This window comes from Vipera berus, assembly GCF_964194415.1.
Source record: "Vipera berus genome assembly, chromosome: 2".
Lineage (NCBI taxonomy): Eukaryota > Metazoa > Chordata > Lepidosauria > Squamata > Viperidae > Vipera > Vipera berus.
Genome location: NC_138203.1, coordinates 181,130,078 through 181,154,864, shown reverse-complemented (window position 1 = coordinate 181,154,864; position 24,787 = coordinate 181,130,078). Strand labels below are relative to the sequence as shown.

Genomic DNA, 24,787 nt, shown 5'->3' with positions numbered 1-24,787 from the left:
TTTTTTTTACCTGCTACTGAATATGTTGTATATTTTAAACTTAAAATGGATATTTGCTTGTTCTTTTGCCTTTCCATTTGGACGAGGGAATAGTTTTAAGTTTGTTGAGAATACTCTAAATTAGGCTTACCTTTATTTTTTCTAGTCTTATCATTTGTGAGGGCATGGTTTTAAATTCAGGGTCTTTTTTCATTTTAGGAAAAGAATATGGATTTTGCTATTACAGATAGGACCATTATCTGTTTTACTATGCTTCATTTCTTGCAAAATGAAAAAGAGAGTGCAATTTCTCCAAAGGCGCTCGTTCCCCTTTCACGTTTCTGCTGTCTTTGTATCCATGGCAGAGATCTTTGAATCTAATTAAATAATTGGGTCTGAGGATTTATTAAGAATCTCACTGGTTATTCATGATAAAGTGACCAGAATGTCATTCCAATGCTTAGCGTTTGCAGTTATCCATTTTCTTTGGGTTTGCAATGAATGGAATGAAAAGTACTCATTATTGTACAGGAAAGGGAAATATAGTCACAGGGTCGTTTGGGCATCATCCCCATCCTTTCACTTTCATTTTTAATACATGCCCGATGATGAGGGAATTACTTCAGCTTTGGTTACTCCTCATTTCTTTCTTTTATCTGTTACTGCCATGACTGGAACTGAACCTCTGTTTACTTGGAAAACTGGACTTGGGTTTTTTCTGAGCATTCTGTCCCTCTTTTAAGCAGGAGATTTCTCAGTTACTTTAAAGTAGTGACATTCAAAATGAATTTATTGGACGACCCTCAGATCTGATCCTCTTTGTCATTTAACTGCAAAAATAATGGTCAGTTCCCTTCATCATTGCCTGAGTGTAAGGATGAGCTGGATAACGGTGAACAGAATGAAAATAAGCTCAGACAAGACAGAAGTACTGTCATTCAGTAGGAAACCAGACTTTGGGGTTAGTGTTAGACAAAGTTGTATTCCCTCTGAAAGAGCAGATTGAAATGTTAGTTTTAATATTTGAAGTCCTACATTTCCTCTGGTCTGGCCATTTGAAGGGCTACCTATCTCTGTGCCTGTCTTATCAGTATGTAGGTCACCAGGAAAGAAACCCACTTTCAGAGCCCATTGGTTAATCGGGAGAAGAAGGCCTTTCACCCACCTTACTCCCAAGCTGGGGAAGAGTTGTTTTCAAGAGTTAAGACTGTCTTCTTCAGCTAGGTCCCTTGGGTTGTAGTAATAATAATTGGAGCTGCTTTTTTATTTTTAAAAAAACCAAAAATCTAGATTGACCCATTGATAGAACGGTAGGATCTAAATCAAACGAACAAAGTAGTTTTCTCTGCTCACAGTATGGTGACTCAGCCACAATGCCCATGCAGTTCACCACTTCAGAGTTTTTGTCCCAAGTATGTATGTTACAGCATGTTGCTTTGCAGAGTTTGCATGGGAAATGGCTTGGCCTTTTGCAGCTGTAAACAGTTTTTTCTCTGCTACAACACAGCTTTCCCAACCTGGGCCTTCCTCAGTTAGGTGGACTCAGCTCCTATAATCCTCAGTGGCCATGCTGGATGGGGAATTCTGGGAGCTGCAGTCCTTTCTCCTCTGGGGAATAAACGCCCAGGTTGGAAGATGCTAGCATAATCGGTTGTGGCATTTTGCCATGTTTCATTTAGCACTACTTTCTTCTTGCAGACATTGATGAGTGCAAGAGAAATGTTTCCATCTGTGGTCCCAAGGGGAGCTGCATTAACACTGAAGGGGATTACCACTGTAAATGCAAGCAAGGATATGGAAAGAGCTTTAAAGATGATAGAAAGCTATGCAGAGGTACATCTGAGTGAGAACACAACTTCTATGTTATGGAACCACACTAATACATTGGAGGGTGACAAATCACTTCTGTAGTTAATTATTTTTGCGGAATGATTTTGAAGTGATTATAGAGCCAGAGATGGTCAAAATGCATAAGAATGTTACCAATAAAGGAGAATATCTGCAGCTCAGGGTTGAAATGAGGATCCTTTGTGTTTTCTGAGCTTGCTTGTTTTTTTGCAGACGTTTCATTACCCAAACTAGGTAACATCATCAGTGCTCACTGATGATGCAGTGCACTGATGATGTTACCTAGCTTGGGTGATGAAACTTCTGCAAAAAAGCAAGCAAGCTCAGAGAGCTCCAAAGACCCTGCTCTTGAAGTTGCCAAACAAAACAAGACTTATGAGAAAAGTATTTATCTTTAAAATAACCATGATTGTGGGCTATTATTTGAAACATTTTTAGAAACTGCAATGTTTGGGGCATGAATTATTATGGAGAATCGGTTTCTTTTCAATCATATATGTTTGAGGTTTTACTTCAGAACATGTTTGTGCTGTTTGAAGTCACTAGTGTCTCTCTTTCTAGTAAGAGCTTGGCAGTGGCTGGCTTTCTTACATAAGCCTTTGCCAGCTGGCATCCTCCAAATGTGCTGTGTCTAGAACTCCTAGAATTCCATAGAGTGGCTGGGATTTGAATTACAGAAGTTACATAGTCACAACAGGCCTGGAGATCAAATCAGAGAAACGAGTATCTGTTGTCTCGATTTGTCTAATAGCTTCATTTTGTCCATTCATAAGGTTAAAATGGAAGAAAATTAATTCCTGTTGTTTAGTCAGGAAAAGTTACATTAAATAGCTGAAAATTGTCAAAAGGCATCTTGCTCATTTTTTAATGGATCAAAAAGACGTTGGGAAAGATCTTTCATGGAGCAAGCAGGGATATGACGATCATCCATGACATACGTTGTGATATACATTGTCCGTGCCCTGTGTCCTTGTGATCCAAGCAGCTGTACCTAAGGGAATGAGAAGTGAATAGTTACTCAATACAGTAGTGTTGAGGAATTAGGAGAAAAGTTTATGATCCCAGGCAGAGTGACTTGCCAGTCAATTCCCTCAGCATCAGTGGAGGACAACTGTTCTATCTGCAATGCTGAAATAAGATGCAATTGCCAATTATGTTAGTTTAAAATTTCAAGAATCTAGAGTGATGAGAAGATGTGATTGTTTTAGCTTGGGCAGCAAAATATCTTGGTTTACTCCTGGTTGCCATCTGTTCACAGTCTGGCTGGAAACTACAGTACATTCTATCATAAAGAGATGACTATCTTTGAGGGGCTTGTGTATCACATGAGAGAAGAGGCTGAGAAAAATCATACTATTTGAAAATTATTTGGTAATTGTCCACATCAGCCTATGGGTTGAGGTATTTTTTGAGGCAATGGAGCAAGATAACATTCTTGCCATTGCTTAAATGCTATATAAATCATCAGTATGGGTAAGGTGTCTGGGATAAGGTAAAATATTCTCTTTAATCATCGAAACTCTTCCCAAAAATCACACTTGTAAATTTCCCATGTCAATATATCATTTCTAACTTCATTAGTTATTTTCAAACAACATACAATTCATATTAGTCAAGATAACTCAAATATTTAACCTTTTTATCAATTTTTTTTTCATAAGATTGTCTTGATTTTGTATAGTCACATTTTTTTTACAAACCTATTTATCAATCCTGAAATCTGTTAGTCTACTAAAGTCTCTCAAAAAATTTTCATCAAAAACTCAGTCCCTTTCTGGGGGTCTTGTAAAATCAAACCCAAATCATCTGCAAAACCTCTCAGTGAATAGGTTCTGAATATATAAGTACAGGCAATCCTCACCTTATGACCACAGTGGAGCCCCAAATTTCCATTTCTAAGCGAAACATTTGTTAAGTGGATTTTGCCCCTTTTTACGACCTTTCTTGCCACAGTTGTTAAGTGAATCACTGCAGCTGTTAAATTAGTAAAATGGTTGTTAAGCGAATCTGGCTTCCCCATTGACTTTGCTTGTCAGAAGTTCGCAAAAGGAGATCACATGACCCCAGGACACATAAATATGAGCCAGTTGCCAAGTGTCTGAATTTTGATCACGTGACCAAGGGGATGCTGCAACAGTCTTAAGTGTGAAAATGGTCATAAGTCACTTTTTTCAGTACAGTTGTAACTTCGAACAGTCACTTAATGAACTGTCGTAAGTCGAGGATTGCCTATAAATGTTTAATGGCACTTTTTAAAATACCTCTACAAAATTGTCAAAGCTAAGTGTCCTGTGATTCTAATTTATACATCAATATTTGCACATACTGAGGCTTACAGTTTCACTTCTATAACCAGGAAAGTATTTGGAACACACGGTGGGCCATGTTTTATGATCTTGGAGCAATTTCTCATTCCTTTTCAGAAGCTTGTCCTAGAGCAGGAGTAGGCAATCTCGGCTCTTTTATGACTCATGGACTTCAATTCCCAGAATTCCTGAGCCAGCCGGCTCAGGAATTCTGGGAGTTGAAGTCCATGAGTCATAAAAGAGCCGAGATTGCCTACCCCTGTCCTAGAGAGAGGCTATCAGCTCCAATTTAAAGACAAACTGAGATATATATACCTTGGTCTGTTGCAATCCGTGTGGATGTGTTATATTGGTTTATGGAAGCATGATTAGAATGTCAGACATACAGAATACCTCACAGGCAGAATACTTGTAACAAGTCTGAGCTTTTTTATTTAGTTGGGTTTTTTCCCCCTTCTCATTTTCCTTTTTTTTCTTTTTTTCTTTTTTTTATTAAAGAGTTTTACAAATACATTTTAAATATAAAAACCCATCCCTCCCTCTCCCTCCCCCCCCCCGACTTCCCAGAGCAAATACAGGATATTAACCCTAACAATTTTAAACTATAATGTGCTAACTAGCTATAATAACACTTTAAGTCCTATCGCACTTTAACTCTCCTTAAAAATAACTAAATAATAACATATCTTATAAATCTAATACTTATTCAAATGCTAAATGAAACTTTTTAGTCCCATATTTATTCTGGATATAATCAATCCATCTTCTCCATTCCAAAATATATCTTTGTTGCGAATGATCTTTCAAATATGCGGAGATTTTTGCCATTTCTGCCAGGTTCGAAACTTTTAAAGTCCATATTCTATAGTAGGCAAATCCTCCTTCTTCCAATATTGCGCTACCAAAAGTCTTGCTGCCGTTATTAAATTCAACATCAATTTAGTTTCTATAGCAGTCTATAGTAATACCCAGCAAAAATAATTGTGGAGAAAACTTTATCTTTTTCTTAAATATCTTCTGCATATTCCACCAAATTTTAATCCAAAAAGCTTTTACTTTTTTACAAGTCCACCATATATGATAATACGTTGCATCATCACAACCACACCTCCAGCATTTAGGCTGATAATTTGGATATATAGATGCCAATTTCTTAGGATCTAAATGCCATCTATAAAACATCTTATAAAAATTTTCTCTTAAATTTTGTGCCTGTGTAAATTTTACATTTCTGACCCAGATTGTTTCCCAAGTATCCATCGTTATTGGTTCTTGAATATTCTGGACCCAACCCTTCTCATTTTCCTTTCTTGCATTAAGTAGTCTTACATTAGTTTTATATTCATCCCTCTTTTGTTTTTAACAGATATTAATGAGTGTAATGGAAATGCTTGCGATGAAACTGCCCATTGCGTCAACTATGAAGGAAGTTATTCATGTTACTGCCCGCCAGGATATTTCCAATATTCCAATGCTGTCCAGGAGAATAAAACAAAGATAAAATGCAAAGGTAAATTCGAAAGGAGAAGATGAAATTAAGGGCAGAAGCAGCCTTTTTACAGAAAACAGCCCCACAATGGCTCAGACCACACGGGAGCTTATTGTTAGGCAACAAGCTACAGGCAGGGCTGGAATCACTTAGCTAATTTCCCCTACATAAGACGGTCCAAGAACTGAGAATAAATGAGATTTATTGAAGAAACTTGGAAACCATTATCAAAAGCATTTCAGCAATTGAGATAAAACAAAAAGTAGCTTTTTTAATAAAGGCAAGGTTCAAATCTTCTTTGGCTTAATTTTTCACCCCATCTTATCTAATAAAGTAGTTGGCTTCCTAAATTGTTACGGTAAATCTTTTTTTTTCTGTCCTTTTGCTTTTGCAATGGTCAGCTTTGTTCTTGTTTTTTACAGACAGTATGCGAAGGGACTTTCATGTTAACTTATATTTCTCGATCATCGTTGTCTTAAATTTTAAAAATTGCATGCTTGCTGTGTTTGCCTTAAAATAGCATTATAATTTGGTTTATATTTATCATAATAAAATTAAATTCAGGCAAGGGAAAAATAATTTTAAAAGGTACATTGATTGTCTCAATATAACGAGAACTGCTTTCCTTGCTCAGCTTGTTTTACTGGCTCCCTGCATATAAAAACAATTTGATTCTAGACCTGTTAAGAGTGATCATTTTCTGTTCAAGCCACATCTACGTCGGCTACCTGGGCACATTATTTTCTTACATCTTCCACTGATGGCTCATCTCTGCAGGGGTGACAAGTTTCCACCCCCCTGGAACTCTGGTTTGACAGCTGTATCTTACAGCCTAAGTGATTGGCTACAATTAGCCCCCCTCTGTTCTCCAGTTCTGCCTCATTAAGGCCGTTCTGGGGTTAGGAGCATTGCTAGCCAGAGCCCTGAACCCAGCAGTTCAGATGGGAAAATCTATGCGGCCAGTATGATTTGGACAAACAGGCTTCACGCAGTTAAAATTTCTTAAAATATATTCCAGCATAGTCCTGTTTAGATATGGATTACCAGACTTAGCAACTCAGCAAGTCATCTTCAGAGAAAAATCTCAAATTGTAGTTCCCTGTCTCATGTTTAAACATATTTTATGCTGCTCCTAGTATTCAGGCTTTTACATTTTTGGAGCAAGAGCCAACAGTTGGGTCACATTCAGAAAACAAGCCATGACAAATGTGCAGCTGTACCAACCCAGCAAGCGAAAGAATGGTGCCTCTTCCATCCTTTCCAGGGACCAAACCTTGGGCCTTTTATATATGCAGAACAACCGTTTTCTCGTCCCCTTTTTGCCTCTGTCGTGCTGTTTCTGTGCCACACTGTTTCTCTGGATTAAATGTTGCTGGAAAACTTCTGCCCTTGACTGGCATGATGATTTTTGGCAAATCTCGTTCAACCTTTTTTTTTTTAATAGACTAATAGCGATTTGCCTTGTGGCACCATTAAGAGGACCAAAGCAATAAAAAGCATTGAATAAAGGAAAAGTACCAAGCATAGTTTCTCTTCAGTTGCATTATTAGGGCAAAGCAAGATCTTTTTTCACAGCGCCCTGAGACTTGGTCCTATTAGTTTCCACTCAGAAATAGATAAAGTGATCTGATCAATATAAAGTATAACCTAGCATGCTTCGGAAAATAAGTAAAATGAAGAGATTTTTAGAAATTATTTAAAAAAAAAACATTTCTCCATAAATTGTTTGTTCTGTCCCCAGAATTCAACTATCCCATCATACCTTCATGGAATAACTGTTCAGGTAAACAGGTGAGTCCTAAATGCTTAGATCTTGAAGTCAAGATTAAATTTATGGTATGTAAATAATACTAAATTTCCCTTTTGATGGAATGGCCACCACATCTCTGGATGTAACAGTATTTAACTTAGGGGTTTGTTTTCTAACTTGACCAAATCATTGCCTCCCGAACAGCAGCCTAATGGCTTTTTAAATAAACAGCAATAACAACACCTAACATTACAATACAATTTAATGACATGATTTGCCTTGGTTAAGCAAATTGTGAAGAGTTGCATGTAGTTATCTCACTGAACTGCCTCAACCTAGTAATTACTAAGAGTTTGTCTGTGTTTTGCCTTGTAATCTTAAGGATCAGAAGATAGGGTTGTTTTTTTAAAGAAAACACGGTAGGATTTTTCAGGATAGTGAATTAAATGGCATACAGTACATGATTTCTACATTTATGGTGTGTCGGGATTAGATCTCTGCAGAATTGGACTCAAGCATATGATATTGGGGAAAGATGCTGCTGTTTCAAGACATCACAGTATAGCCATGCTCTCATGTTCTCTCATGCTTATTTGGAGCTTGGATCCAAATCTCTGAGAGCCTTAAATATACCTAGTGCTGGTTTATTTGTTCGTTAAGACAGAGAAGGGCAGATTATAGCATTTGTGGAAATTGTTCTCCTGGAATTTTATTCTTGAAATGTATTCGTTGGTTAATAGGGCTTTTGAAACGGTAGTTTTCTATCCAGTGTATAGTGTGTGTGTGTGTGTGTGTGATATTTCATATTCATATTTTGTATTTCATATTTCTTCATCATGGTTCTCCCTCTGATCCTTGTCCCCTAATGGTGTTTGCCGGGTGTTGCTTTGCAGAGTTTCCTTTGCAACATTACTACTCAGCTGGGAAACCTCTTTGGTTCACCGCCAAATGTGAGCAGCCAAATGGATTCGAAGAGGCATTTGTGGGTATGTTTTCAGTTTAGTTACTGACTTACAGGAAAAGGCAACTTGAGAAAATATGTAAGAAAACAAGCTGACAGGAGATGCATTGAAGGAAGCTCCCTGCCCTGCCTACCCTGCATCCATCGTGTATTAAGACTAACGCAGTTCATATCTTCGGCATTTTTCACACTGCACATGATTGCACAACATCCCAATCTAAAAGGGTAGCCAGTTATCATATGCTAGTCAAACAACAATGGATCTTTTATGCATCTGTGTGTGAGTATTTCCTTCCACTCTCCAATAAATGAACCATCATTCTAGATATGATACAAAAGAAGCAGCAGCCGGGTTCACATCTTTTAGACAAGCCTTTAATTTCTCCCACAGCCAAGAAACCTCTGCTTCCCATTGCTGCAGACCCTGTCTTAGCCTTCTTCATTTGCATCCCTGCCTTCCAACTTCTCTTCTATCTGAAGATTCCCTGCGCCATCCACCCCTTCCCCATCACTTAACACAAACAAGGATTGCTCAATGCTGGCAGGTCAGCTTAGTTTAGAGGCTGTTTTAAGACCAATCCCAGCTGTGGGCTTCATATGAAAGATGGACAGGGAGAAGGAGTGAGAGAAAAAGAAAAGTGGTGGTGGCATCAAATAGATGTTGATAGACAAAACTTTTATTCTGGAACCACAGAAGCTGCATGCAAATATTCTGAAGTTAGCAAACAGGTAAATAAATCCCTGTCACTAGCAGTTAACTCTGAGAAAGATATTTCTGCCTCCCAAAATAATGTAGAATAATACTCTTACATGAATACCTTTAAAACGTAAACAACAACTAAAACTATTGCTATTCCAGTCACATGTACTATTTTATATCACTTCTAAAAAGCAAGGGAAAAATATTTTGAGTTGGAGTTAAAATCCATGCAAAAATTAATTCAAGTGAGTATCCGTAGTATATAGAAACATGTACTCTATAACAGCATTACCATCGTTTTTGTTGACAGACTCCTGGCTGGAGCTGTGTTTATAGATCCTTTACTTGTGAATTTCTAAATAGATCCCAGCCAGTTGTTAATGAGGAAGGAAACAGTTTTCATATCACTAAAATGCCCATTTCATAAAGAATGCAGGGGGATGAAGCTTGCTGTTTACTATTGCTGTTCTTACGGTGATCATTTATGTCAGGGGTGTCAAACTCAATTTCATTGAGGGCCACATCAGCATTGTGGTTGCCCTCAGGGGGCCGGGTGGGCGTGGCCAGGGTGAGCGTGGCCTACTGGGTGGGCGTGGCTGGAGTGGGCGTGGCCTACTGGGTGGGCGTGGCCAGCTCTACATCGTTCACATCAAGGGTGCTTATGGGGGCCTGGGCAGGAGTGGGACAGATCTGAGGGTCTCTGGCAGAAGGAGGGTCTCTGGGCCAGGGCCAAGGCAGTAGGGGCCGTTCCCTCACTGTTTCCAGGATGGCTTCACGGGCCACATGAAACCACTTTGCGGGCCGGATCCGGCCCCCGGGCCTTGTGTTTAACATGTCTGATTTATGTAATGTAAGAGGATACAAATCAATGTATAAACTAATATATTTAATTTGTCTTAAATAATAAAGGTGGGAAAAGCTGAAATAATTTTACTGTAAAAATGGGGAGATTATAGTTTGATAGCCAATTTTGAGGACACACCAATCTTGTTTGGGTTGTTTTGTTTTGTTTTTCTTTGGTTTTGTCACTCAAGTACTTTCTAGCTGTTTGGCGGAAAGCTGATGCTGTAACACATTAGCTCATATTCTCATCTGTGGATCCTCAACCATATGGGGTCAAAATGTGGCTCACCCATCAAATGGCTCCAGTGGAGGCCTTGACCACTCGTAGTCCCTACAGATCAGAAAAGATTCTTTTTCCATCTCAGCATTTGTCCTTTGGGGGGAATGGAAGGACACCCCTCCAATAAAGCATTTTTCTTCTTTTCTCCAAAAACTGTACATTCTAAGTAGGACCCAGAGGCATTCATGGCCACAAATATGATGCTCGATACCAGTGCTCTGCTTTATAGTGTGCTAGATTACCTTTTAATTAAAAGAATCTTTTAATGTGATAACAAAGGAGACATCACCAGGCATATTCAGTTGGCTGCTGGTAAAGAGGCAGATTATTTCTTAGATTTTACATGCTCAAAAATCCCACTGGAATTCCCCATTCCTGTGCTTATCTATGTACAGTGGATTTAACAATGACTCAGTGTCTCTGAGTGCCAGCTTTTCTCATAAACACAAATGTCAACATGTTTTAGGAAACACTGGACAAAGTGGACAATCTGTTGAACTTGATGGAGGCTGAGAATAAGCAGCAAAGTCAGCAGGTGGCGACTAAGATCATGGAGCTGATGGAGGCCAGGCTCAGGATGTTTGCGTTTGCCCTACCCAGTGGAACCACCACCATCAAGCCCAGAGCAGGTACAAGTTAGTATACAGAGTTGGAGTTATTTGAGATTTCCTTCAGGACCTTGCCCAGGAATTCTCTCCTTTATTGACTGCAATGACACCTCCTTTGTGTCTTAGCCACCCCTAATGTGGTGCCTTTCAGATGAATTTGACTGTGCCTTAAGGAGAAGGAGGAGGACACTTTTGAAATATGAAATTAGCTCTCCTTCCCCAGTTTCATTCTGCTTTATGATATATTTCTCTCCTCCTCCCCCCCCCCCCGCCCCTTGCTGAGTAAATCTGTTGCTTGAATAGTTGGAATATTTTGAGGAAAGTGATGTTTGTTTCAGAGACCCTGCCACTTGCCCTTTCCTGTTCCCTACTAACCTTGTCATCTTCCTTTTCTTTCGTAATAGAGCTGGTGATGGAAATCAGGACAGCTGAGAACACAAGCCAAGGTCTGGCGCAACTGTGGCTGGAGGACACACAGATGGAAGTAAGCTGGGAAGAAGCAAGCAAGAAGGGAGAAGGTAAAAAGCTGCGGCAGGGCAACCGAGGGCTTGTCTGCGGGGTATGCTGTGAGAAGGAACAGAATGCCCGTAATGGGCTGGAAAAGCCGAGGGAGAAGGCAGCAGAAGGGAAAAGCTCTTCTTGGGGGTCAGAGCTTCTGGGACAGACTTTGGGCCTGGGAGAGAAGTTCTCTTCCCTTTGGGAAGCCACGTTGTCTTAGGACAGGGGTAGGCAACCTCGGCTCTTTTATGACTCACGGACTTCAACTCCCAGAATTCATGAGTCAGCTGTGCTGACTCAGGAATTCTGGGAGTTGAAGTCCATGAGTCATAAAAGAGCCGAGGTTGCCTACCCCTGTCTTAGGAGTAATTAGATGAGAAACGTGTGTCAGTGGAAGGTGGAACTTGCTGTCTTTCAGCAGGCTGCTACAGAAGAGTTCTTGCCAGAGATATAGGTCGCTGCGGAGTGATTTTCTTTCTTACTCTCCTGCCTTCCTTCTTGTTGTTGTTGTTAGCTGCGAAGTCGTGTCCGACCCATTGCGACCCCATGGACCACTTTCCTCCAGGCCTTCCTGTCCTCTACCATCTTCTGGCCTTCCTTCTACTTGCCTTCTTTTTCTTAATAGACCTGTGGATCTGTTCCTCTTCTGCCTCACCCTTCATCACGTAGGCAGAGAAATAGGTTTCTTTGAGCCATAGATTGCCTATCCAAGGGAATGGGCAGATAAATAGAATTAAGGAACCGGGGTGGGCCAGGAGAGGGGAAAACCTGGCAGCATTTCCTTTGCAGCTGTTCTGGACATTGTGAAGAAAAGTGAAATACTGGAAAACAACTGATTGTGAAGACATGTCAGTGTTTTATTTTAAGAAAAATAATGGCAAGAGGAAAGATCATTTTTTTTCTTCTTCTTACTATATTAGATGAGAGGGATGCTCAAAGGAATTTAATTAGGAAAATGTTCAGGACACAATGTTGGATTTAAATGTATGGAATGTACAACGCTGGGTGTAAATGTACGGTGAAGAAATAGTTTTTTGAAGTTGTTTGACAGGATGAAGAATAGAGCAATTCATATTTCTGAAATATTTCTAAATAATGTTGGGAGTTAGAGAATTTAAGGGAAAGATTGTCTCTGCTTGTGTTTCCCAGAAACATCTCTTTATTTATGTCTATCAACAGAATACTAAACTAGATGGACATTCAGTCTGATGCAAGACAATTCATAGGTTTTGAAGAAACGACAGGCAGTTTTTTGTGTTGATAGGTTTCTTAAAACTAAATGATATATGACCACAATAATATATATATTATTGAACTTGGATAAAATATATAAACAGAAGGAAAAGGCACAAAAAAGGCAAAGGAATAGAGTCAGGTGAATAAACTAGGGATATACAAATACATTAAAATTATAATTTGCCATTATTCCAATAAGCAATTGAATATACTATATTCTTTAAATTCTTAAAAATGACAGTTAAATTCTGTACAGAATTCAAATATCTAGAGCAACGGAATAAATTATTAATACCACAACAATTGTTAACTGGCAATTGTACAATGACACTATGGGGAAAGGGAGGAGTATCAAAAAATTCTATATGAATATCTTTCCAAGGTAGATTGTCCAAGAGAAAATTCCCTAGTTTGCTAGTTCTTTGTTTGCAAAGAATATTTTTCCACATAGACCTGAATTTGGACATACTATTTCTCTCCATTGGCAGCTTAAACAGACAGAATCCACTCACTGCTTATGTACTGTGGATCACCATTGGGCTGTCTCATCCCAGCAGCTTCTGCATCCTCACATCTCAATCACTCTTCCCTTTTCAGGCCCCAGTGTTGTTGGCCTCCTGTCTTATCAAAACCTGGGATCCATCCTGACAGGTGCACCTGTTGAAGGAAGCGACTGGGAGCAAATTGTAAAGTCAAAGCAAGAGACTGACAAGCCCAACTATAAAGTATTGTCCAAGGTGGCATCTGCTTTTCTAGGCCATAATGAGACCACTGCCCTAAGCAATTCCGTCACATTCTCCTTTAACCATCCCAAACCAGTGAGTATCCATTTCTTCTTTGTCTTCCCTGGATCTAGAGAATGGCAATAGTATATCCTTTTGTTACTCCCGTAAGAGCCATTTAACCAAGGAAACAGCCTTTCCTGGAGAGAAAGTACTATATAGTTTGTCTTCTACTTAGCCACACTCAGAAGTGAGCCGTTGGACGGATTTTGACACTAATTCACATTAAAGACCAGGAAGCCCAATTTGTCTGCTTTTCTTGCTTGCTGTATGTGTAATAATATGTGGGAAAGACCTTGGTAGACCAGTGTAGAGATGCGGCCTTTGGAATGGTCAGATCAGAGAGGACATAGCATGCAGCTGGATAAAAATAATCCTTAACTTACAACTGCAATTGAGACCACAATTTTAGTCACTAAGGCATGCAGTCATAAGTGAGTCATCTCATGACCACACCTCATTTTATGTCCATTTTTACTGTGGTCATTAAGCAAATCACGTGGCTGTTAAGTGAACCATGTAGTCATTTAGCAAATACAGCTTCCTCAATCGACTTGGCTGGTTGGGAAGTTGCAAACCATGATCCCATGATGGCAAGACCCTGCAAACATTGTAAATGCAAGCTGGTTGCCAAGCGCCTGAACTGCAGTCATGTGACTGTGGGGTTGGTGCAACTTTGAGGAGGGGTTGTAAGTCACTTTCTCCAAGGCTGTTGAATCTCTGAATTATTATGAAATGAATGGTCCTTAAGTCAAGGATTACCTGTACTGGATGGAGCAAGAGGCTCAGAAAAGACCCTCCCTAATATCTCAGACTGCAAAGGAGTCAGCAGATTTTTACCTGTAGATTTGCAAGACTCTGTTAATATAGCCTGATAGTAAAGTAGGATTAGCTCATCTGGTCATGTTTCCTGTCTGCTCTGCTGGGAAGGCTGACAATATACGCAGAGTTCAAATTTGTATGTATTTGATAATATTGGCTCATTCATCCTGTCCCCATATTCCTATTTTTTTTTCCTTCTAGGAATCAAATGCTCTGAAGGTGATTTGTGCTTTTTGGAAGCCCACTGAAACGGGTGGAAATTGGTCTCAAGAAGGTTGTGTACGTCTGAACATTAGTACTGCCAACAGGACATATTGCAGCTGCAAACATCTGACCAGCTTTGCAGTGCTCATGGCCTTCTATGATGTGGAGGCAAGTCCCAACTAGAGAATAGAGAACTTAGGACTGGGTTTAGTCAGGGAATTTTTTTAAAAAAAATGGTTGTAGGATTGATTAGTTATTCATAACTGGAGTTCCTTGTATACCCTGTGTTTCCCTGAAAATAAGACTCACCCCAAAAATAAGCCCTAGCCTGACTTTTGGGGGTGGGCCTAATTTAAGCTTTACACCCAAAAATAAGCCTCAGAGGGTGGACGTGGCTAGCAGAAGAGACGGCGAGCGCCCGACGGCCGCCTGGCGCAGCACTGGTAAGTCTGAGTGTGAAGGCAGAGGTGTGGGGGAGGCAGGCGATCCAGACGGGTTGCGCGGCCACCTGGCTCATGGGAGGCTCGCGTGGCGGCACCAGTAGCAGGCAGAGTGCATCAGGATCGCCTGCCTTCCCCCCATGCCTCTGCCTCCACCTGCTGCCGGTGCCGCCGTGTGAGCCTCCCACAAGCCAGGCGGCCGCGCAGCATGTCTGGATCGCCTACCTCCCCCTCCTGTGCCTCTGCCTGGCTCCACCGCGCATTTTTCACCCAGGAGGAGACTGGAAGCTTCATCTGCTTGCAAATGGAGCGAATTGCTCTATTTCAAAGCGCTCCATTTGCAAACAGACAAAACTCCTCATTTCTCTGTCCGGGTGAAAAGTTTTTGGGTGCCTATGGGGCTGAGCCATGCAGAGTCAACCTGGAGCTGGGTGGCACCAAAGTCAAAATAAATAAATATTTGCACTTCTACCCATTGCTGCACTCTCACCATCATCTTGTGTCTCCTTGGATGACCAGTTTGTTCATTCATTTGGAGTGTAGCCCTCCACTAGGAGAACATCCAGGCATCCAAGGCTCAGACAAAATGTCATGACAGAAGGTGGAATCAAGCCTAAGATGGCAAGAAAAGAGAGAAGGAGACTTTTTTTTGCAGATGGCTTGGTTCAATTCAGTTGGTTGGCTGTTAGAAAGACTAGCCTATTCCACCTGAATATTGGGAAAATGGCGCCTATAGGACCTTCACTGTCGAGGGATCTACAAAAATAATAGCAAGACCATGGGAGTAGTGAAGATGATGGGCTCTTAAAGCAAAAGTATTGAGATAAAATTAGTAGCAAGGCAAGATTTTGATTAAAGTATTTATTGGAATTAGCTGCTTTAAGGAGAATCAGCTTCCTGGTATTTAAGGAGAGGAGGCAAAAAAACACTTCAGCCAGAGATCTGAGCTGGTCAACTACTTTTCAGTCTGATTTTTGAGCCTTTCTTCTTCTTATCGTCTCCTGAAGCATCAAAGAATTATCACTAGCTATTGGCAATTTAAGTTTAAATCATTCGCTTTTTATTAGCCGAAGCTTCTTTCAAGTAGAGTTGACAAGACCTGACTTCTACTGCATTGCCTTAATTAATTAATTACCTATACTGGTCTTTACTCTAGGATTGGGGCCTGTCTATCATCACAAAGATTGGGCTGTTTCTATCTCTGATCTGCCTATTCTTCTCCATCCTCACCTTCCTGTTCTGCCATGCCATCCGAGGTATCCGCACCACCATACACCTCCACCTTTGCCTGGCTCTCTTTGCTGCCCATGTCATCTTCTTGGGCGCTGGGATTTCTACCAATACGGTAAGTAACTGGCAAGGATTTTGATTACGCATTTGGGGAAGGTATTCTGGGGGAAACAGCTGAAAGAAGTGGAAAAATCCTCCATTTAATGTGGCCAATCCTCTATAATGTGCATTTAAAAAATGAGATCTTACCTCCCACTTTTAGAATATCATTAAAAATGCATCTGCCCCTGCTTTAATAGAGAATATGGGAGAGATTGAATTTCTAGCCTGTTAGCTGACAGTGGGGTGCTAACTTTCCTCCTTCCCACTGTCCAGGTTAAGTGCCATCAATAGGGGAAAGTTGCCTAATGGACATATAAATACAATATTGTTTGTCAGCTCCTTCTATGGTCAGTTAGTACCCTGTAAGTCCAGTCCAGTTCCTAACATTATGAAGGTCTGTGCTTGTTCCTTCAAGATTGGAGTACCTAACAGACCAAACAGTGAGAATGCCAAGAGGCACAAGTATTAAGGGGTGCTGTTGGACCTTAAAGGAGTAGGAATAAAGAGTGCATCACATTTCTCTTTGAACATAATTTTCCTGGATATGAAAGATGTCCTCCTCTGGGAAGAAGGAGGATATTTGAAGACCAGACTGGATTTTGAAACTGCTACCAGAACAGCTGAGTCTAATCTTCGTTTCCTTTTTTAGATGGCATGTGTTGTAGTTGCTGGATTGCTCCATTATTTCTTCCTCTGCGTCTTCTTTTGGATGCTACTGGAAGGTGTGCAGCTCTACTTGATGGTAGTTCAGGTCTTCAACACACATAGCCTTAAACATTGGCACATCTTCCTTGTGGGATATGGGCTCCCAGCTGTCTTGGTGGGCATCTCCGCTGCCATCAATAGCAAAGGATATAGCAGCAAAAAGTGAGTCCTGAATTTGGATCTTTATCCACCTCCACCCAGTCATGAGCTAGAGAGTATCTGTGTATTGTGCACTGAAGGTGAGGTGACAAGGTCTTGAATATGAATGTTGGTAGGTCCTCCAGTGCATGTCATGCTAGAATTGCTTGTGAAGTAAAAGGGCTGAGCAGGCAAGTAGAGGAAGCTATAGTGGCCAGCCTTAAGTCCCTGTGACATTGACATTGACATTGACATTCTACACATTCCAGCATGATTGGTAGTGAGCTTTCTTAGGAAAGTGAATTTCTAAAGGGGCAGAAGAACAGATCTAAATGAACTGTGAGAAAATAACCATATACATCCAGTTGCCTACAAAACAAGTCACCCTCTGTCTTTCCATACAGCTGCTGGCTTTCCAGGGAACGTGGGTTCTTGTGGAGTTTCCTGGGACCTATCTCCTTCATCATCATGGTAATGCTGAATGCATACTCAAGAGCTACTTAAAATGTTAATCTCTGAACAATATCCCAGCTTCTGTCTATTATAGTTTAATGAAGAGAAGGACTAGGGGGTGACATGATAGCAGCGTTCCAGTATCTCAGGGGTTGCCACAAAGAAGAGGGAGTCAAGCTATTCTCCAAAGCACCTGAAGGCAGGAGAAGAAGCAATGGATGGAAACTAATCAAGAGAGAAGCAACCTAGAACTAAGGAGAAATTTCCTGACAGTTAGAACAATTAATCAGTGGAACAACCTGCTTCCAGAAGTGGTGAATGCTCCAACACTGGAAGTTTTTAAGAACAGACTGCACAGCCATTTGTCTGAAATGGTATAGGATTTCCTGCCTGATCAGGGGGTTGGAATAGAAGATTCCAAGGTCCCTTCCAGCTATTCTATTCTATTCTATTCTACTCTACTCTACTCTACTCTACTCTACTCTACTCTACTCTACTCTACTCTACTCTACTCTACTCTACTCTACTCTACTCTACTCTACTCTACTCTACTCTACTCTACTCTACTCTACTCTACTCTACTCTACTCTACTCTACTCCATTCCATTCCATTCCATTCCATTCCATTCCATTCCATTCCATTCCATTCTATTCTATTCTATTCTATTCTATTCTATTCTATTCTATTCTATTCTATTCTATTCTATTCTTTTTGAAGGCATCTTATTATTTGTAGGTAGCTCTGGATGTAGTAGTCCAATTCCTGCGATATGTCCCTTGAACCACTTCTGCTAGGGACAACTTTTGCCTCTCCTTTAGAAAGGCATTTGCTCCAGTTCTTACATGTATTATCTGATGTCATATTAAAATGCTTCTCCCCTCCCCCCCATTATATGACATAAATAAACCAAACTGAAATGACTCCTGGGTGACTATACAGCTTGGATTTAATTTGTTAAAGCAGAATTCTCTAACTCTAACACTGTCCAGCTTTCAAAAGCTTAACACTCTATCTTTAAGCTTCCATTAAGGAAGCTAGAAAAGCTGTGATATTTAGGCTAGTGCTCATCTCAAAGCCTGATTATCCTTATCCAATATTTTCTGCACAGGTCAATGCTGTTGTCTTTCTTATTACTGTCTGGAGGCTTTCCGAGAAGTTTGCTGACATTAACCCTGATTTGACTAAATTAAAAAAGCAGAGGTAAGTAGCCAAGAAAAAGTGATCGTCTATGTCTTAAAAGATCAGGAATTAATAACTGGTGAGATTATAATAATCCCCTTGGATAATAAATGATTTATTTAATAAAATGGTTTTCAGAAGCTCCATCTAATATAATCCTGGTGGAGAATTAAGGCATAAGCTGTTACCTAGCCCTGTTTGATGTAATAGATGCCCTTCACATTCTGTTTTGAAGCTAGTCCTCATTACATAAGGTCAGGGACCATAGCAACCTGTGTTAAGTTGTGTCCTTAATCTCTTTTTCTTACAGGGTGCTCACAATCACAGCCATTGCACAGCTCTGTATTCTAGGCATCACTTGGATCTTTGGCTTGTTTCAGTTCAGCAACCAAACCCTCGTCATGTCTTACCTCTTCACCATCTTTAACAGCCTACAGGGTCTCTTCATCTTTCTCCTGCACTGTGTACTCAAGAAACAGGTACCTGCATTTGTAGAAAAGCAGATATGTTGGGAACCAGCTCAGAGACTGAAATATTCTGGTCATTTATTTGGGAGTAAAGCATATTGAATATGATAGGATGTACTTCTCAGCAGACAGGATTGGACTGTAAGTTGGGCATATAATATTGAGTGTTTGCGGGGGGGGAGACTCAAAGACTGGCAAGTATCAAGGTGTGTATGTGTGCAAACCAGGGAAAAGACACAGATACAAAGAGCAGTTTCCTAAAGTTGTTGTTTGTGTCTAGGTGCGCGATGACTATTACCGCTGGTTGTGCCAGGGCAGACGTGGCAAGACCCAGAGTTCTGACAAGTATTCAGAATTCAGTTCCACATCCGGTTCCAACACGTTAAGGGTAAGAGCTAGTGAAAGATTTCATCCTCCAGATTCCCTGAGTGTGGAGCTGTCCTGCAATGCTGTTTTGACTTTGAGTCTGGCCTTAATGTTCCTCCACTTGGTCCTTTTAAAAACAATCAAGAATCAGACTAAACCTGAATCAAGACCTGGAACAGCTTTATTCTCCACCTGTCCTACTGCTTTTAGAAGCCGTGCAAATCAATCACCAATAATGCTTGCTTCTAATGAGGTGCAAGTGGGTGTATTTGATATCTCTCCAGTCATTTTATAATTGAGAACATATGTCAATGTGAAATAATGGGAAAAATATTTGACATAAGGATTAATCTGAACAGAAATCCTAGGGCAAGAAAATAGGGAGCAACTCTGAGATACAGGAAAAGGGATATTCAGATGACCTAGTGTGAACATAGATTAGAACTGACCAACTGCACTATATAACTGTAAGTAGGAAAATAGAGAGAACATGACCCCTGAGGACTACTGTATCTCAGCAGTTTCTGTAGATTATTGACAGGTTAGTTTTTCAGGGCTTCTAAATCAAGCAGAATCCAGATCACTTAACCAAGGATTATTAAAAGTCATATGACTCACATTTAAATTGAAGTTATTGGCTGTGTAGTTTGAGCTTAAAATTGATTCTCTGGCTGTGGTGCTACAGACTTTGTATTATTTGCATAGGTAAAGTTTGCATTGTCCTATAAGTTGACAGGAAAATGTCCTTTCTTAAAACAGAAGGACTTACAAATCTATTGAAATTCATGTCTGTTATCAAGAATTAATGAAATATTTACTCCAGTGGAAGCAAACAATTACTAGATAATTCTAAAGGCTGTCTTTCTTTTCTTCCACAGTCTCCCAAACCTTTGAAAGAATCTGGAATATAACAGAGTTTTCAGAAATAAAGAATTCCAGGTGTGCTGCTTTGCATATAAACATTTCCAGGGAAAAGATGGGCTGGATAACAGAACTATTGCCTGCTGATTCAGACCTACTGCAATAAGGACAGTGAAACTGCCAGAAACCTATGCAAGGATCCATCCAGCAAGCTCTGGAACCAGGCCCACATTAATCTTATATTGGTACAGGGCTTCATCAAATGTTCCCTTTCATGCTGAGGCTCTTCTCTCTCAAAGAGAGGAACATTTCTTTTTAAAAGGGTACTTCTACATATGACACTTTCATAAAAGGTCCTTCCCGTGGACACTGGTTAGTCGTCTGCCTGGCTATTATGCATCAAAAATTTGAAATGAATTTTACATAACAGGAACGATCTTTTTCGTCCAGTACAAGTGGCCTATGGACTGATCTGATAGCATTTCCCCTAATGCTTATTAAGTTATTTTCAAGTATAAACCTATGATTGTCTGCAGTACCTATTAAAACAAGTAGAAAGAGGGATGATAAATATGGTTTATCAAGTGTATTTAAGGAGTTAGGCAAGGCAAAGGACTGGCAAGGATGCTGTAATTTAGGACTGGACAAAGAACTTCACATTATTTTGCTTTGGAATTACATTTGTCCAAAATATATAAATTTTGAATTTCGCCAGTCAATGAGATTATAAAGCCAGGTCCCTTTTTAGGTAGTTATAAAATTGTCCTGGTCTGAATAGTCCTGCACATAAAAATGTATGTAAATGTAGAAACATACATTTTGCCTACATGGTGTAGGTAAAATACAGACCTTTTAGCGAATGATCTAATTTTTGATGTAGAAGGACTTTTATTTATTTTTAATAGAAAACTAAGCCTTCATTTGCAACCTTGCACACTGAGCCAGGCTTAATTAGGTATAAGTAATCCCCTGCTATAAAACTGTTTAAATTATAGTTCTTTTCCATTGCCCAAAGATTTTAGTGTTTCTTGGTGCATTAAATGTCTGCCATGCTCAAAATTCAAATTCAGCTCAAAAAGGCAGATCTAAATAATCTAGCATCTCATGGGCTGCTTCATATCTGACACCTTTGAGTAGAAGCACAGAAATAGAGGAAGAGTTTTCATTTGATGTTGTTTTACTGCTGTTCCCTGGAGTTCTGCATGTGATAACAAGATGCAATGACAAAAAAGGGGTATAGGATATAGAACAATCTCAGCTACAAGAATCCAGGTAATGTTGTTTATTCAGACAAGTAGCCACAATTATAAACTTGAGGTGGTGGTGTTTTTTTTTATTATCTGGATGGAACGCTTGCAGGGAACAGAAGAGCTTGGGTTAGATTAGAAAGTTAAAAGCAATATCTCGAAAGGCAGTGATGGAAAAACTCTTCCATATTCTTATAAGAAAACAACACAAATACAAAATCTTCAGGAGTCAAGGCTGACTCAGTTTTCCTTTTTTAAATGAAGTTAATGAACTTTTCTACAGTGGCCATTCCCAGAAAATATTGAAAAATTTCATGTTTAGACCAATTAGGTTTGAATTGTTTCCAATATTCCTAACTTTTTTTCTAAAGTGCTTGGTATTTGTATTTTATATGTATCTCAGTTCCAGGTGTGCCTCATTTGCATGTAAATAGCAAAACACCAGAGTTCACAGCTATTTTTCTACTGAATTTTGCTCCCAAAATTATTCACCAGTTAGACCTAGTCTTTGCATGCACCTTTTGTAGTATTGGAATATGTAAATTTATACTTGAGATGGGGTGGGGAGGAAATGGATGGATTAATTTTACTGATGCTTCTACTATTGTTTCTACTATTGTTTCCATAACTGCCAGTCTTGAAATATATTCACTCTAAGAGTGCCTTTAAAGATGTATAATTTTTTTTTAAAAAATTTATCCAATTACCTATGTACTTTCTTAAAGCATTTTTCCCCTCAATCCTTCACCTTTTAATTAAATCAAGAGAAATCTGGTTGCATCTTTTCTATTTTAATAGAAGAGAATATATGTAGCTCACGGTTGAACTGTGTAGTCTTTAGTGCTGTCTGAGTTTAGTTATTTGCTTGGAGATATTTAATTAGCCAACTAAGTGACATCATCAGTAGGAGTAAGTGTGAAGTTTGCTCTCTGAATCACATAAGTACAAAGACTGCAACAACCCAAGAATACTAGAAAAAGGAAACTGACCACATATACAAAATCCTCCAACAAAATGGATACCCATAGAACTTTATCAAAAGTGCCTGACCACTCAATAGCACAATCAACACAACTATGAAAAGGATGACGCTGCCTTACATCAGAAACAACCCACGGTTACAAGCACGTGGCATTAGTGTAGCACACAAACCAATTAAAGCTGTCCAAAACATAAGTAAACCAAAAGACCAGGAGCCCAAGAAGAAGAAAACAGAAGCCATCTACATCATGTAATTCAAGTATTATAGCAACCATTATGTAGGATGGACAGGTAGAAGACTGGAGAGTACATCCATGAACACCAACTAGCAGTCAGAGGACATTATGAAAATTCCTTAATCTCACAACACATAAGCAGACTTAACCATATAACTGAAAAATTATGAACATTCTGGACCAAGCTAAATCCAAAAATGCTAGGCAATTCCTGGATGCTTGGCAGTCAGACAAATTAGTTATTAACAGACACAGAAGAAGAAAAAAACACACATACACCATTCAAAAGAGGCAATTTAAAAAAGCTAAGGAAACAAAAAGATCAGGACTCATCTTTTCCATCAGCCGACACCCAGATAAGCAAGGATTAGCACCAGACAAACAAGCAGAAAATAATACCCTAATCAAGGGAGGAGCAGGGAATCACATTCTCACCAAAACTTACAGGGCAAACTACTGCCTAGGCCAGGGGTAGGCAACCTCGGCTCTTTTATGACTCATGGACTTCAACTCCCAGAATTCCATGAGTCATAAAAAGAGCCGAGGTTGCCTACCCCTGGCATAGGCAGTCCTTAAGAATGTCTGACTTAAGGGCAATCCTTAAATGCGAACAGGCTGCCTATTACTAAAAATAGCAGACACCATTGTTCTTCCCCATTCTGACGAAGCAATGAGACCATGTGTTTTTTTTATATATAGCAGTTTTCATCTTCTTTCAGTAGCTCCTGAAAGTATCGCACAGCTTTAGTGCTCTGTTGGTTTGACAAAGGACAATACAGTCTGCCATTTTTTAATAATAGGCAGTCTATTTGTAACTACGAGTTCAAGTTAAAGAATTTGTAAATACAAATTCAAGTTAAAGACAGAGAACTTGTTCTTAACCTGGGGACTGCCTATATATAAACAGGGAGCAAATCACACATTCACTCTCTAATGACCTTACCTGGTAATGAAATGACTGCAAGCAAATCGCCAAGCTCAGACAGTGCCAAGGATTTCATAACACATTTTATTAAAAGGCTTAAGCTTTCATGGATGCATGGAGGGGCTGAACCGACATAGAATTTAAATTGGAATGAGATGGGTCAGAAGGGAGGGGAAGACAGGGTAGTTCTGCAGGTGCAAATTATGTATGAAACAGATTACAAGCACTATATCAATTAACAATTGTAATACATTAAAATCTCATTATATTTTGTTAGCTAGCCTGAAACTTTTTAACGGTATGAGTTGAGCAATCTCTCAAGTTTTTTCTTCCTCCCCCTTCCCAAAAATTTTGAGATCTGTAATGGAATCTCCTGTCAGGTTCAAAGGCTCCAGGATTACTTTGCCATTCCTTTAAATCCTGGTGTCAAACTTGAATCCATTAATTCTTTTTGCAAAGTTTGGACTGTTTGGCCTACACAGAATCCAGAGAGGATAGCATTTATTACATTAGAACAGTCTGTAAAGAGGCCTCTAATGTGTGTATGAAGTTGTTGGGGCCTGTGAAGGTGGTGTTGATGTGTGTATGTGTGTGTGGGGGGGGGTGGTTGGTTGGGATTATCTGCTTCCTGTGTTAACATCATAACAATTATTTCTTGTCATCTACTTCAGATAGGATGGTTTTCTGTACGCAAGTATGGGCCTGCCACCCAGTGCCTAAAAAGAATGCAGTGTCCAGTATAGGCTACAACTTATTGTGAGTGGCTTGAACTGCACATAACTAGTAATGTTGTATTTTTGTAGTATTGTAATACATTTTCCCTGGGAATTGATCTGGCTGTTGTCTACTGAATTTAGGTGAGTTATCTTTAGAATGTCCGGTTTAATCCATCAGTTGCACATCTCTGAAAGCTGGCCAGAACAAATGCAATTGTAATTTAGATCCTATAGATATATTCAATACTATATTCCGGGTGGAAACTGGAGACATGCAGCAGACATAGTGATTTGTAGAGTTCCTGAATAATATAGTTTGCATTCATTGTGTTTTACCATGACATCAAAGTGGAATTTTTTTAATACATGGGGAAAAATTCAGTTAATCAAATGAAGATGTTCACAAATGTGAAGCCATGTGTGTAATATGCCTT

General features: G+C 39.6%; 1 protein-coding gene and 1 long non-coding RNA gene across 4 annotated transcripts in view; one reads left to right on the top strand and one right to left on the bottom strand.

The window, feature by feature from the left end:
• ADGRE5 (adhesion G protein-coupled receptor E5) overlaps positions 1-22,269 on the top strand; it is a 54,869-nt gene extending 32,600 nt beyond the window's left edge. Inside the window, exons 6-20 of the mRNA XM_081321152.1 lie at positions 1,678-1,812; positions 5,500-5,643; positions 7,364-7,413; positions 8,266-8,358; positions 10,623-10,791; positions 11,169-11,282; positions 13,096-13,316; positions 14,304-14,474; positions 15,903-16,091; positions 16,728-16,945; positions 17,326-17,392; positions 18,484-18,575; positions 18,865-19,033; positions 19,302-19,409; positions 20,266-22,269. Of these exons, the coding sequence (XP_081177278.1) occupies positions 1,678-1,812; positions 5,500-5,643; positions 7,364-7,413; positions 8,266-8,358; positions 10,623-10,791; positions 11,169-11,282; positions 13,096-13,316; positions 14,304-14,474; positions 15,903-16,091; positions 16,728-16,945; positions 17,326-17,392; positions 18,484-18,575; positions 18,865-19,033; positions 19,302-19,409; positions 20,266-20,298 (1,973 nt within the window). The 3' untranslated portion in view covers positions 20,299-22,269. The remainder of the gene's footprint in view (positions 1-1,677; positions 1,813-5,499; positions 5,644-7,363; positions 7,414-8,265; positions 8,359-10,622; positions 10,792-11,168; positions 11,283-13,095; positions 13,317-14,303; positions 14,475-15,902; positions 16,092-16,727; positions 16,946-17,325; positions 17,393-18,483; positions 18,576-18,864; positions 19,034-19,301; positions 19,410-20,265) is intronic.
• LOC308664144 lies at positions 2,673-19,087 on the bottom strand. 3 transcript variants are annotated; one of them, XR_014025614.1, is made up of 5 exons: positions 18,965-19,027; positions 15,977-16,150; positions 13,011-13,155; positions 11,140-11,253; positions 2,673-2,818 (listed from the first exon to the last, which is right to left on the bottom strand). It is a non-coding gene; the product is annotated as an uncharacterized lncRNA (long non-coding RNA). The 3 variants fall into 3 exon arrangements; XR_014025613.1 differs by lacking the exon at positions 15,977-16,150 and having other exon boundaries at positions 18,965-19,087; XR_014025615.1 differs by lacking the exon at positions 11,140-11,253.
• Positions 22,270-24,787: the final 2,518 nt, after the last annotated feature.